The 14055-nt window shown below is 46.5% G+C and overlaps 6 protein-coding genes across 6 annotated transcripts; 2 read left to right on the forward strand and 4 right to left on the reverse strand.

The window, feature by feature from the left end:
• Nucleotides 1-170: 170 nt before the first annotated feature.
• Nucleotides 171-1391, reverse strand: L199_001562 (uncharacterized protein; the record flags this gene model as incomplete). The annotated part of the gene is made up of 1 exon (XM_064887315.1): nucleotides 171-1391. The coding sequence occupies one exon, from the start codon at nucleotides 1389-1391 to the stop codon at nucleotides 171-173; it is 1221 nt and encodes a 406-aa protein (XP_064743387.1).
• A 1074-nt stretch (nucleotides 1392-2465) lies between these two features.
• On the forward strand, nucleotides 2466-6576 carry L199_001563 (uncharacterized protein; the record flags this gene model as incomplete). Its single annotated transcript, XM_064887316.1, has 16 exons — nucleotides 2466-3089; nucleotides 3142-3245; nucleotides 3298-3436; nucleotides 3486-3624; nucleotides 3683-4077; nucleotides 4131-4175; nucleotides 4222-4283; nucleotides 4343-4430; nucleotides 4487-4601; nucleotides 4665-5078; nucleotides 5128-5301; nucleotides 5354-5423; nucleotides 5478-5912; nucleotides 5961-6153; nucleotides 6208-6455; nucleotides 6510-6576. The coding sequence occupies 16 exons, from the start codon at nucleotides 2466-2468 to the stop codon at nucleotides 6574-6576; spliced, it is 3312 nt and encodes a 1103-aa protein (XP_064743388.1).
• Nucleotides 6577-6716: 140 nt separating this feature from the next.
• On the reverse strand, nucleotides 6717-8377 carry L199_001564 (uncharacterized protein; the record flags this gene model as incomplete). The annotated part of the gene is made up of 10 exons (XM_064887317.1): nucleotides 6717-6992; nucleotides 7084-7136; nucleotides 7203-7264; nucleotides 7315-7378; nucleotides 7442-7668; nucleotides 7721-7785; nucleotides 7851-7965; nucleotides 8015-8081; nucleotides 8150-8223; nucleotides 8277-8377. The coding sequence occupies 10 exons, from the start codon at nucleotides 8375-8377 to the stop codon at nucleotides 6717-6719; spliced, it is 1104 nt and encodes a 367-aa protein (XP_064743389.1).
• A 195-nt stretch (nucleotides 8378-8572) lies between these two features.
• L199_001565 (uncharacterized protein) lies at nucleotides 8573-9080 on the forward strand (the record flags this gene model as incomplete). The annotated part of the gene is made up of 4 exons (XM_064887318.1): nucleotides 8573-8591; nucleotides 8648-8832; nucleotides 8898-8954; nucleotides 9012-9080. The coding sequence occupies 4 exons, from the start codon at nucleotides 8573-8575 to the stop codon at nucleotides 9078-9080; spliced, it is 330 nt and encodes a 109-aa protein (XP_064743390.1).
• A 227-nt stretch (nucleotides 9081-9307) lies between these two features.
• L199_001566 (uncharacterized protein) lies at nucleotides 9308-10346 on the reverse strand (the record flags this gene model as incomplete). The annotated part of the gene is made up of 6 exons (XM_064887319.1): nucleotides 9308-9512; nucleotides 9582-9647; nucleotides 9707-9845; nucleotides 9908-10034; nucleotides 10104-10196; nucleotides 10317-10346. 6 exons carry the CDS (start codon nucleotides 10344-10346, stop codon nucleotides 9308-9310), a joined length of 660 nt encoding a protein of 219 aa, XP_064743391.1.
• Nucleotides 10347-10727: 381 nt separating this feature from the next.
• L199_001567 (uncharacterized protein) lies at nucleotides 10728-13958 on the reverse strand (the record flags this gene model as incomplete). Its single annotated transcript, XM_064887320.1, has 12 exons — nucleotides 10728-11020; nucleotides 11070-11580; nucleotides 11631-11707; nucleotides 11754-11922; nucleotides 11974-12023; nucleotides 12145-12556; nucleotides 12613-12682; nucleotides 12732-13339; nucleotides 13396-13442; nucleotides 13507-13588; nucleotides 13641-13740; nucleotides 13795-13958. The coding sequence occupies 12 exons, from the start codon at nucleotides 13956-13958 to the stop codon at nucleotides 10728-10730; spliced, it is 2583 nt and encodes an 860-aa protein (XP_064743392.1).
• Nucleotides 13959-14055: the final 97 nt, after the last annotated feature.

The following is a 14055-nucleotide window of genomic DNA, read 5'->3' on the forward strand; positions in this document are numbered from 1 at the left end:
GTGGTGAATAGCTGAGACAGTACCAATCACTAAACTGCATGTAATTGTATGATGGGTATCGATGAATGATGTCGCTACCACCTATCACTCCTTCCGAACCCGAATTGTACTAATCATAACTATCATGCAACTGCTCCTAGCTTGAATGAACATGGTAGCCATCCATGTTACTACTCCTTGATACCCATTTCCTCGGCTCGATCTTGTAGCGTTTGAAAAAGTTTCGACAACTCGATCAAATCGGATCCAACACTCTCTAAAGCAGAAGGGTCCACGCGTAGTAATGAATTGACTTTTCTCGACACATCCTTCAAGGTACTAGCTACTGAACTGGCTCGATTCTCTGTCACATCCGTTCGAATGCTTTCCCCTGGTTTCTTGTAGAAATACTCAGTTGTAGGCTTTATGTTTTTTGCAAGACTGTCGAGCTCTGAAGCCATGTTTTTATCCATGCTATAATCGATCGCATCGATACATTCTGCTCGGAAATCAGTCAATTCATGATCATTCGCCAGGGATTGGATAATCTCTCGAACCCTAGTCTTTTGATGTTTGTGAGCATCAGCCGATGCGTAGTTCATCAGCTCGACAGCGAGTGGGTGTCTCGAGGAAGAGTTGGTACTATCAAGGATATCTGACACAGTGAGTGTTCCACCCTTGGTCTTGGAATCGTCGGAAATCGCGACGGTGTCAGCTTGGATAGTGTCTGATGATGAATCAGCAGCAATTGGGCATTCGCGGATCTCCGTTGATGAATTGAAGCTGGCTTTCCTTTTTACCGTCTTAGAAACCCCGCCATCCCTCTTCCACTCTTCAACCATATTCAATAGTCGGATGGTATCTTCGACATCAGAAGATTGCTCAAGCTTGAGAGTCCTGTCTGCACACCGATATAACCTTTCGAAATCCCATTCTTCCCCACTGCGAACCAAATTCAGAGCCTCTTCAAGTAGATTTTCGGTGAACCCCCCGAGCTGCATAGACTCTTTTATCTTAGCTTGATATTCGAAAATTTGAGTAAGTCGATCCCGAAGAGCACGGGCAGAATCTCCGATTGTCTCTGCATCAGTCAATCGCCGTTGCGAAGCTGATAATGTGTTTGCGAGTTCTTGAGCCCATTCGGAGTCTATAGACAATTGGCGAAATTGCGGGAGAGCGAATCTATCACTCTGGTCACCGATGCTTCTTTCGGCAGCTTGCTGCAATCGAACAGCCAGATCGTTGTTACTCAAAGGTGGAGGCCTTGTAGTGGACATTTCGGGTTGAATCCCTTCGGCTGATTCTCTCAAATCAGTTTGCCATGGGGACCGTTGATGGTCTGTCGAAATACTCGTGAAGCTTGAAGGTGACGTGTTACCCACCTTTTCTTTGATCGGAAGGGTATCGAGCATTCTGCTGTCGCTTGATCGAAACTTTATAACGATATGTGAAGATAGCTAAGGAAGAGAAACATGTGTATATATATGTCGAGGTTCTGGGGTGCGAAGGCAGGCGACATGTACACTGTATCTGCTACCCCTAGCGCTTGAACGGAAGGCAACATCAATGGGAAGCTCAACTCAAAGGTGGTTGAGATGAGGAGAGCAGATCATCCATTGTGAAAAGAACAGTAGGAGAATGACCTCATCTCCTCGATTCCGGTTGAGAAGGGGGAATCGGGGTGGGAGGGGGTATGCCGACACGTTGATAACACTGCTTGCTTTTGCAGCATCCTCACTTGCACAAGATATATAGGGAAATGTACCAGTCTGTCTGTGCCTGTAGTGCTTCGCCATTGTGCCACTTCAATCTGATTCCGGTTATTCCGTCCAATCTGATCCGAAGTGATCATCTATGCGATGATCACTGCCTCTCCAAGTTGAAGACTATACAGTTTATGTAGAGAACACCGTGGCAGGGGTACAAGTAAGGAATGTAGGGATAGGGAGAGAGAGGATCGGTGAGCATCAATGGAGAGAAGCTGTGTTGGATTGGGTCTGAATGCTGGTCCACTCACAAGCCTACAGCTACGCGCTTTGACATTGACACACGGTGACACTGACAAAGACACACAGACACCACTGATGTAAGCAAAGGAAGGGATAAGTACGGCAACCATCAGGATATCATATCAAAGTAACATAGGAATCAGAAACAAACATCTTCCTCTTAACTGCTACCGTGTCAGTATGTTGGCTGACCTGATGATGATCACTATCAATCCATATGATAACTCGGCAATTCCAGTACCGGTACTGTCAACTATACGCGACTCATATCATACTCGAGTAGTACTCGTACTCACCGTATGAGTAAGCTGATATGTGGGGAGTCCAGCACTTTAATCTTATCCACCCTGACCATATCTTACTAGATTTCCTCCCATAGCTTTTCATCATTCGCCACACCTCTCGCTTGTCTGATCTTTTATCCATCTTTCTGTTCCTTCTTCTTCATCCCAGTAATCGGGGATCGCCCATCCCACAATGACCTCACCACCTCCTGTCCCTCCAAAGGATATATCCACCCCTTCGATGACTGTCAAATCCAAATCGAAGATCTCCCTCGATATGCTCAAACGACCCAAATCACCTACTTCTTCGGAGAAGAGCAAGGATGAGAAGAGTTCAAACAAGATGAAAGAGTTCCTTTCCGGTTTAGGATCTAAGAAGAAATCAAATATAGCAACCGGTTCAACTTCGACTGGCAATGATGATGCGAAGAGTGATACTACCGCTAGGCTTACTTCTCCAGTCCAGCCAGTCGCAGAAAAAGGCATTATCAAAGTTTCGACTCAACCTAAGACCCTCTCAACTAAGCGTGTACCAGCCATACCTGATATTCAAGTTAGTAAGGCGGGAAGACCTCTTTCCCCCTCAAAATCAAGTTTAGTCGACTCATCCAACCCCTTCCATCAAGCTGTTATCAACGCTCAAAGAAGGGTTGATACTCTCAACACTACCACTATCGTTCTCAAGGGTATCGCCGCTGGACTGGCTGCAGGTACAGCAGCATGGATGCCAGGGGTGGGCGAAGCGGTGGGAGTCGTATTGGGAATGGTAGAGACGGCGGAACGCATCTCGGTAGGAAGGGTAGCTGCGCTTCGTTTGGTGAGTTGTCCGTCTGTCTCAGAAAATTGGATAGAAGTTGACAGGTCTATAGGTCGAAAGATCTGCTACAGTTTTAGATGCGGTTGAGAAAGCTATCATCCAACATAAAGGTGTTATACCACGCATCATGATCGATAACATCAATCAGCTCTTGACGTAAGCTGATTCGACTACAACGCCTCAAATGAAGCTGACATCCTCATTTTAGTCATTTACATGACAACAACCGATTCCTCGTTAGGCTTTCCGAACGATCCTTTTTGAAACTCTATCTGCATTCGGACGAAACCACGAGAAAAATTGGGACTGTTACAGAGAATCTCGAAGATTTTGTTAAGATCTTTCAGGTGAGTTTCCTTTACCGATGACACAATTACTAAGAGATCGACATTGCAGCTACAATCTCAAATATCTACCGCAGCTTGGGAAGAACAGTCCATGAGGGATCATGACAAAGATATGGAGATCCTTCTTCAGAAGCTGGATGAGGCTAGAGACAGTGATCAAAAGATGCTTGGGGTACTTGCGCTTAAGAGTGAGGTGTCGTACCTATCCAGCACTTCATCCAGCTGATCTAACCATTTCTCTTCAAGGTGAAGCGCAGCAAGAAGCTATCAAAACTCTACAAAGATCACTCGATCAGGTGCTCATTTTCCAGCAAGCCGAATACAACAGCCATCATCCTACATCACCTGTAGGCGGATTTGAAGCGTCATCTTACTTGGCAATCGAAAGCCCCGTTATTCCACCAACGCCCATCACATTACCCCATACCTCGGCTCCCGCTCATTGGAGAGCCTTGAAAGGCAAAGGTAGTGTCGCCTCTATCTCTTCTTCATCGAGTGGTATGACAGATGTGGGTTCGAGGGGTCGAAGGTCTGGCCAATGGAAGGGAAGTACACGGCCTCTTAGATCACTCTGGGAGTCAGGTTCGCAATCTCCCGAGGAGAAGGGTCCCCATAGGCAGTTCTTCGAGAAAGCGCTTGATGTGAGCAAAAGATCAGTTACATCATTCAGTCATCGCTGATGACCATCAAATAGGTACTGCGACGAACTAGCGATGGTGATACAGGGGAGGTCCCGGATGTGAGTGAGATTGGTGGATTCATGAGTATAGCTGATTTTCCTCAAGTGGACTATCACCAGTTTAGAGATATCACATGACGAGAAGATCACTCATGACGAGAGGATCAAGTACGTAGGATTGCTCCTAGTACTGAATGAATCAGGGAATTGATTGTGTGTCTGTATAGCTCGGGATACTTTTCCATCATTTGGCGTGGTCATTGGCAAGGTCTTCCTGTGGCTATCAAGGAACTTACTCCAATGGCAGATCGAAAGGTAAGGAGTGAATCTAGAAAGACTAGTAGCGAATATTTCAGTTGATACCCTCATAGCTTTTTGTCAAAGAAGTAGATGTTTGGCGTAGACTCAAAAGTGAACGAGTCTTACGATTTTATGGAGCTTCGAGTACTACTGGACCGCCACCCTGGTTCCTTGTCAGTCCTTTTAGTGAGCTAAGCATGTTCATTGATCGCAGTTAAAAATGACAATAAGCTGACAGGATCACTCTAGTGAGAAATGGTAATGTACTCAATTACCTCTCATCACCAGCGGGACGAGAGGCCAACAAGTTGGCCCTGATTTGTGAGATGGCTCAAGGAATGGAATATCTACATTCTAGGGATATCATCCACGGTGACTTCAAAGCCTCGAACGTGCTGGTCAATGACGATGGACATGCCATCATTTGCGATTTTGGTCTCAGTCAACTGAAGATGGACTATACAACCAAGTCTCATGCATCTGCGGATCAACCAAGCTCAGTAGCGGGAACGATGAGATGGCAAAGCCCAGAGAGGTTAGCTGGAGGTCTGCTTACGAGAGAGAATGATGTTTATTCTTGGAGTATGGCGGTGCACGAGGTACTGACGGGATCGGTGCCTTTTGGATATGTGGATAATAGCATCGTCAGGGCAAATATCAGAAGTAAGTTCCTCTCCTCTCATACGCGAAGACTAAGCTGATATATTCGTAGACGGCGTTCGTCCAGATCGTCCATCCGGGGTCGAAGATAGGCTGTGGCGTCTACTGATCAAATGCTGGGCTCAGAATCCGAAAGACAGACCTACATTCGAAATAGTGGTAGAAGAGCTATCGACGATCTATACACCCGCCAAGGAGCCCGAGAGGCAGCCTACACATGTGAATGGTGAGTAACGCTGCTTCCAGGACGATGAGGAAAAGTTGATGTTCGTGTGAAGTGTCATCCTCCGAGACCACCGAGACCTCCTATGTCACCGCCAGCGAGGGTGGAGCACCGGACGAGCAGCAGTAAGTGAACAAAGGTTTGACATAATGGTTAAGATGGCCAATCTATACTGTTAGAGCCATTTCGCCCGCTACCAGTACCCTTCCTCTACTCGATTACAACGAGAGCATGTCCAGCTCCTCAGGCTCGGTCGCCTCGATACCCGCTCATCTGGAGACAGAACCATCGTTTGAATCGGATCGAGCAGAAAAACATTACCGGCACTACCTCTCCCATGAGTTTGATGATCGACTGTCTATCGCCTTATGGTTCCCTTCACCTGTTCCTTTGGGCAGTATAGGTTATACCCGCCGCGGCCAATTCGTTCGTCTGATGGATGCTCACATTCCTCCTGTAGGCATAGGAAGTCTTCCGCCGATGCCGTATCTAGATGAGTTCAGCTCCCTTCATACCACTAGAGTGGCAGTGAATGCTCGAGGAACTACAGGAAAGGGTTTGGACATGGTAGCTGCGTTGACAAATTTCATTAAGCCGACAGGAGAAAGCTCACAGTGAGTTGCCTATTTTTGGAAGGTGGAGTACGACTGACGATGTATCAGGAAAGCGGTTAGTCGACGCATACCATTTCCGCTCAAGCCTGGGATGAAACAAGCAGCTCTAATAGTCGAAGATGGCACGTTCGAGATATACAAATCCCTAGCTGAAGCTAGATCGTACCTTACCGCCAACATACAGTGGATCTTACAAGAATTTGGCGATCAACATCAAATCAGCCAAGAAGATGTCATCATAGTAAGTCACATGTCTCATCAGAGAGTCATCACTGCTAATGATCAATAACTTCAGGTCGTCGGCACGCTTACTGCTCGAAATTATGCAGCGGTTATATCCAACTTCGCACCAAGTACGACTTTGACTTTCAACGTTCATGCCTCCTCGTACCGTACTGATGGTGAGCCCTGGGGCACCTGGACGGTCAATCAAAAAACCCCTGGATCGACCCAGTCCCAAAGAAAAGAACGCAAAGGATCTCAAGTGGATGAAAATAAGTTGAAATATTGCTGTAAGGTGTCTAGGTGTTCATCGACTTCGGCGTGAGTATCTGCAAACTTGCATTGAAGTCTTAGCTGAAGGAATCATGAACACAGAGACGCTGTACTTCTGGCGAAACTCAGATTTTCGCCAGGTGCATCCGATCCGACATTATATCCCTGATATGTGAGTAGCTTGCCAGGAGGAAGAGTATCCGTAGCACTCATTACACTTGTTTGCTTCGAAGACTATTTGAGATTATGTACAATATATATTAAATGGAGGAAGAATGTATCTAGTATCTAATGATCTGTACTCTGCAGCTATAATTTTGCTACACGAGCAATCAAATCTATAGTACCTTCCGCCCAACCCAAATTATCATGACCTCCATTTTGACCTTCCCACCACATCACTTCTCCCTTCTCACCTCTATCTATCGATCGTACAGTACCCCATCCTTTATAGCTCGTCTCTTTGACAGATGCCTCGGTCAGAGATGCAGAGCGAAGAAGAGATGAGAATAGTCGGGCGGAATGGGAGTATGGGATGGTGTTATCGTTGATTGCATGAAGGATCAAGGTGGGAGAGGAGGTTTTCTACGCGGTACACAGTCAAGTGAGCCTGGAGTAGTCTCGGTGAAAGTCTTTGTGATATTGTGTAGGTCCGAAGTATGGTCATAGGACTCACCTCCAAGGCCTCGATGGAGTTGAATGGATGTAGTAGGAATGTTTGAAAGAAACCTATAAAACAGTCTCGTCATTCGGGCTTTGACTGCCTGCTGAGACAACTGAGCGGACCAAACTCACGTTGAGCTGCAGGAAAGACAGCAAGGGGTCCAAGGAGAGGTATAACCTTTAACAAGCGATAGCTAATACCTCAAGTCAATGATTTGTGTTTGTACAAGAACGAATGTCTTACCTGACAATGAGTTCGGTGATAGAAGAAAAAGGAGCTATGAGAACCAGAGCTCTGGGTTTTATACCTTTGAAGTCACAAAGCAATCAGCTCTAAATATAGCCTGAAAAGTCGTCACGATACTACTCACCTTCCGAAGCTAATTGCCCCGCTAGATCCGATACAACTCCTGTACCCAAACTCTGTCCAGCGAGTATGATCTTATCCTGAATTTCATCCTTTGTCAATCCCAGTCCACTGTTCTCCAGTGAGGTAGCAATGTAATTATAAGCTGTTCTCGCATCGATGATCAATCCTTCTTCTGTGGGTGTTCCGGTGGAATCGGCAAATCCTCTATAGTCTATCACCAGCACGTTACTGTGTCATCGTGATATGAGCGATGGTCAAAGTAGAAGAAGACATTGCTTACCAGTCGAGATTAGTTGAGAAAGCTGAATAACTTCGGACACGATGAGAGATCGCTCTGGTACCTGCCTAAGACTCAGATGGATCAGAAGATGAAAAGCAAGTTACGAGGAGGCGAGTTGATATAAACGCACATTGCCATGAAAGTATAGTATCGTTGGGCGTTGGGTTAAAGCCTGCTCGAACAGCTCGTCCTCGGGTAGAGAATGCGGAGGAGATGGGTTTAAGGATTGGTATACACTTCGAGGTCTGACCAATGTACTCAGCTAGGTCGTATGTTTTAAAGAAAGGAACTCACAAGACGTGCCATGCTCCTATCTCAACTCCGTCTGATGTGTTCAATCGTAGATTCCTAGTTTTGAATGCTAACACAATTTGCATTGCGATCAACCCATATAAATGGCGCATTTCCCAGTTGTGATAGATCACTCACGCCCTAGTCCATACTTCTCTGGATTGTCGAAATCAGGAAACAAAGGTATCGGTACATGGTGTAAGAAGAGGAACCTTCGAAGTGATCCTTAGCATGCGCGTTGACTGAAGATTACGCAGAGACTTACTCTCGTTGTATCGCTGGGATAGTCATCAACGCTAAGAGAGCAGTATAAGCTAGCAGTACCACAGCAGGCGCATAGTGCGCCCTCTTGAGTAGCTTGTTCATGATCGTACCCTAGGCAGAGATCAGTAAAGGACAAAAGAAAGATATTGAGAATGACATAGGGCTTGAACACCTCCACCCGTCGAGGACGATGCCCGTGTCTACCCCGATCGCACCGTATATATGATCCGTAGGCATACAAGTAGACTTCCTACTACTGATATATATCATATATCTGACTTAGAGCAAAACAACAAGATGGTCGTCTATCATATCGGTGAGCATTTAGTTTTGACCGTGATATGAGAGGGCTAACCGTTCACCTTCTTTCAGTCGCTTTCAAGACCCGATCGGCCACGGGCCTTCAAGCTCTCCGAGAAGCTTTCCTGGCTCTTCCACAATCATGTCTACACCCTGTCAGCGGTCAGCCATATATACAGATCGCCCGAGGTGGAAGACAAATGAGCACGGAGGGTAAAGATAGGGGTATGCAAGTTTGCTTCGTCATGGAATTCGAGGTCAGTTGTAAATCGCTTGCACATCACGCGCCGAGGATAGAGTATTGATATATGGATTTGGGTAGAATGAAGAAGATCTAGCGTATTATCTCGACAAAGATCCGGTTCACGAAGAGTTCAAGGTGGGTTCTTGTTTTATGAATGATGCGATATCAACTGATCTCTTGCAATCACAATAGAACAAAGCCGGAGGTGAATGGGAGACGCTTGACGTGGTAGCGATGGATTTCAATGAGGGTGTGTTCTAGTCGAGTGATCTAGCAGAGCACCTCTCAGTGGTTGTATCCAAAAGTCCTTACATGGGAATGGGATCCGTACGTGTACGATACTTATAAATCCTACAGAAATGACTATATACAACATGAAGTGAAATATTACCTTTGAACCCTTCGCCGTCAAATACCATTTATCCCTCTGGTATATCTATTCCTTGTAAATTCTCTACGCACTGTTCTATTCCCAATGATTGGTGTCGCTACGCTCTGACTGGTTTCGCTTTGACTTTCTGAGCTTGTCCAGCTTCAACATCCTCGTTCATCCCTGCACCAGGTGAGAACAATGGTCTGAGTGCTTCGGGTGATACACCATGAGCGGCTGCTTCGCTAGCTTGGATGGCACTTGGGCCTTGACCTTGAGCTGCCAGAAGCTCCTGACCTCGGATTTTGAGGAATTCCTCGAGACTGTGTGAATGGGGCATCGCGAAATTAGCATGATTCTAGAGCGAGAGTGAATTGTGAAGTGATACTCACAGATGAGCATTTCGAGAATTTGCCTTCCAAGCTGCTAGGAAGATATCACCTGCGATTGGGATAAATCTAAGAACATCTTCTGTCAGTCTACCAAGCATTGAGAGATCTATGATGAGTTGACCCACCCTAATCCAGCGGAAATCGCATTATTCACCAACATCTTACTCAGGAGACTTTGGGGAATATCAAGTTTCTTAGATGGTCTGACGATGAGGAAGTAGTTGAGTCCAGCATCCACCACATCACCTGCACCAGGGATGATACCTAAACACGAAATCACCTCTGTCAGCAGATCTATCGTGTAGCGGTGAGATGAGTGGACGTACCAATGAAGAATGTCCATCCCACTCTAAATCCGCATACGTTCATACCCTTATCCAAATAATGAGCTCTTCTACGAATCTTCTTTAACGCTTTCTTATCTCGCTTGGACAGACCTTCAGGCAATGGTCGCTGAAGAAAAGCAAGTATCAGATGGTATCGATTTCACGAGCAGTGAGTGATTTGGAACAGGATACTTACCACGACCTTTTTCGTCTTACCCTTGGCATCTACGATAATCTCAATATGAGGATCAGGTGGGGCTTGTTGAGATACCCTGTTTTTGAGGATTTTCTGCGCAGAAGAAGAGACATAAACAATCAGCCAGAGAAACATGGTAGCCCATAAGGCAATCTCACTTCGACATAGTCGACGTCAAGACAGGTTTTAGGAAGAGAGTATAGGTCAACGCACAGTGACAGCTTTGGAGGCGATAGCGGACATCTTGGTGATTACAGCTTTGACACTTGTATTCAATGTGAAGGCGATGCGGTGGCGAATAGTCTATATGCTTGTTGATGATCTGTGTTTTTATATCTTATAGTGCTTTCTTGTTGGATGAATGATAGCTCTTATTCTATTGTCTTGTTCTGTACGCATTCAGAAGATCAAAACAAAATCATCATAGACGAATTCACTGTACAACCCAGCGGCAAATAACAAAACAAAAAAAGCATATGACGTACTGAACATCGCAACTGACACTGAAACAGTCAACCACGTGGCACACAACACACACCTAGATCTATCTTGGGCTTTCGTCTCTGCTCCCTTTCCTTGGCATTGTGCTTCAAGAGTTTATACATGCGAGCATCTACTATAGGACTATGCTGACTCTATGACAGATCTGAGTATATTCTCCACTTCCTCCTGAGTGTGACCCTCTGCCCACCATAGCTTATTGTCCTCGACACTCTCTCTAGTCTCATCGTCCATCTCTTTCATCTGCCTCGCTCGTTTCTTCGGGATGAAATCCTCGCCTTTCTTCCGTTTCGTCACGTACTCGAGATACTCTAACGAGTGGGGTTGCTGAGTTGGAATCGGGATTGTACCAGGTGCCAAAGGAGGGCCAGAGAACCAGAGCACATGCCCGCGAGCATCTCTCTCGAATAGTCGAGCTACGCGTTACGTCAGTGGGGTTTTGATATATGCTAACAGTCAGCTTACCAGTGTCAGGAGGAAGAATTTCTTTCACGGCTGCCTGATCCATGGCTTGTGATCCACCCATTACAGCTGCGACTGTTCGATTAGGGTAGAGGTATGGCGGACCAGTAGAGGATTGCGATGGTGGCATGGATGGTCGATGTATAGGCTGGGTATGAGTCGTAGGAGTGGGTGTCGGGGCGGCTGGGGGTCTGGATGGGCCAGGTATGGGTGTTGGAGCTTGAAGAGGAGCTGGAGTAGGCGTGAAAGTGGGGACAGGGGAATGTTGAGGCGGTATGTTGATAGCAGGAGGAGGTTGAACTTCCCTCTTATTCCTTTCTCTCCTTCGCGGCTTCTCCCTCTCCCTGTCCTTCTCATCGTCATCATCACCATCATCGTCACCTGCTAAGATCTTTTTGGGTTCGCCGAAGAATCCAGGTCCTTGTACACCCCGTAGGAAGGGTGATTTGACCATTGGTATTTCGATGTTTCGCTCATACGAGATCACAGACATGAATTCGGATTGACGAAGTTCCTAAACAATCGAATTAGCCATGCACGCCGATTTGTTTGCGATTAACTTACATCAGGTATACAACTGTTCCAATTCTTGATCCTAACAATGTAATGTTCCCTATCGTTGAATCTGGAATGACAGACATCTACAGGGGCATTAGGGAAAACTCTGCAATTTATATTTCCACTTACAGCTTGGCCATCCCGGATAGTACTCTCCTGCTCGAGGTCGACCACGGATGTACTTGACGTAAAACTGTACCGAGATCTTCTCGAGTATATCTTCCACAGGATGATCACAAAAATGTCCCGTCTTGAAAACTTCCCGTTCGAAGAACATCTTGTCGGGTGTATGGACAGTCTACAAGAAAGGTCAGCACGAAGAGTGACAGGCGTTAGAACCGCTACTCACCTGTTCAGGTCGGAAGTACCAACAAACGGTGACATGATGGGTTCTGTATCCTTTCGTAGGGACAAATGTCTTGAAGATTTGTCCAATGATCGGTCTCGTCGCGTCATCGGGATTGATCAAATGCACATAATCACCTGAACGTCAGCACGGTCACGTCACAGGATGACTCACCCATGCGATACGCCTGTCCTTTATGTCTGGCTTCAGGAGTGAAGTGTCTATCTTTCGTACCGACTCTGAAAGTCGTGATACCATAACCGACTTGATCTTCCGTAGCTCCAGCTTTCAAATCTTGAGCTGTTTCATGCATCGATCGTGCATTACCAGGTCCGGCAGGCAGAGATGCGAAAAGAGTCGCTGAAGGTGCCGGTATACCTGATCCGGGCAATGGCATAGGGTACACAGCCGTAAGGGCGTTGTATAACCGCTGAAGAACAAGGACTTTGCCGTATTCTACCGAACCATCATGATAGTACCGTCTGGCCTTTTCGAATAGTTTTGTCATATCCATATCGAACGATCTAAGGGTATCATATCGGTTGGCTTTTGCCATGCCTTGAATGGCAGCGAACGATATCGGAGTCTGAGGAATAGGAATGGTTAGGCAAAAAGCGTTGAGCACAAGGGCGAATGGCTCACGTCAAATGACAGATAAGGAATATCAGCGATAGCAGGAAGGTAATCGAGCACTTCGCCAAGTCGTTGACCACTGTGTAGGACGTCAGCTAAGGATCTCATCTCATTGTTTGTGAACTCACTTCTGATCCCTGTACCCGATGATCGCTTCTATGACAGCACGTATACGATGAGGCCACATTGCCGGGCCACCCGTACTTCTATCGTAATCCGGAGCACCTTCCCCAAACCATCCATAACCTTGTATCCCTCCAACGGTGGGATCCCCAGGAAGGATAGCCTGAGGGCCTGGCCATCTTGGTAGACGAGCATCAAGAGCAGCTACGACATGTCTATCTTTTTCAGCTTGAGACTGACGACCGGTTTCTGAAGGTGTAGGTGATGCAGGTGCGGGTGGGGGCTGAGAGAGATTACGGGGAAGGGGAGTTCGAATTGGTGTGTTCGTTGGGTTCGTAGGGGGTGGTACCTGAGCCGGAGCCGGAACGGGAGTGGGTGAAGGTGCAGCGGTCTTGACTTCTGGGATTGGTGGGAGATCAGGAGCGGGGGTGACTGGTTTAGGCTCGGTCATTGGGGTAGACTTGGTTTCAGGTAATGGTGTAGCTGATTTAGAGGGTATAGAAGAGCCTCCTCTTTTTTTTCGACCTGGTTTCACCGGACTACTGTGATATGGGTCCGGATTGGTGAATATTCCTGCTTCGGCTCGAGCCTTCCATTCGTCATGTATCTGGTCCTGTTATTGTTATCACGTCAGCTGGTTGAGTGAGATTTTGCAACAGTGTGACTCACCTCTAGTTGTTTAGCATCAGCGTATAACAAGGATTCCTCCTCGTTATCTAGAAATGAATGATGAAGTCAGCTCAGGTAGCATACGCTAAGATAGATGATAAAGTGACTGACAATGTTTGGCATTCAGGAAGACCAAATGTAGCTGTTTGAAGAAAGCCTCTGGATTTGCGTAGGTTTGCGATCCAAGGTGGGTCTACCATTGTCGTAAGTACAGGGCATAGAGGGTATAGAGTCGTTAGACTCACTGATATGTTATCTAAACATTCTGGTTCTGGGATAGCTTGATAGTAATCCTCGTATTCTTCTTTGTCGGGTAAGTCGCGAAAGATATCACTCATCCTCCGGCTAGGTACATTTTTAGTCAATTTCTCCATCATCTCATTGATTCACGCGACTGACCTTCCATCCTTGGCCTTGTATACGTTCTCCAATATCTCCTTACACGCTTGCCATTGTGTCTCGTTCATCCCCTTGCCATCTATCAATCCTGGATATTGAGCTGGGATGGGCAACGCGTTTGCTGTCGCCCGTTGACGCGACCCACTTGCTTTCCTTGGAGGCATTGTGGGCGTCTCTGTGATGGGTCAGGGAGAGCGAATGGTAGAGGCTGGGGTGGTATATTAGTTGTTTTGTGTATAGAAGATGGATTTACATGCATAC

Source organism: Kwoniella botswanensis, chromosome 1 (assembly GCF_036426115.1).
Source record: "Kwoniella botswanensis chromosome 1, complete sequence".
NCBI lineage: Eukaryota > Fungi > Basidiomycota > Tremellomycetes > Tremellales > Cryptococcaceae > Kwoniella > Kwoniella botswanensis.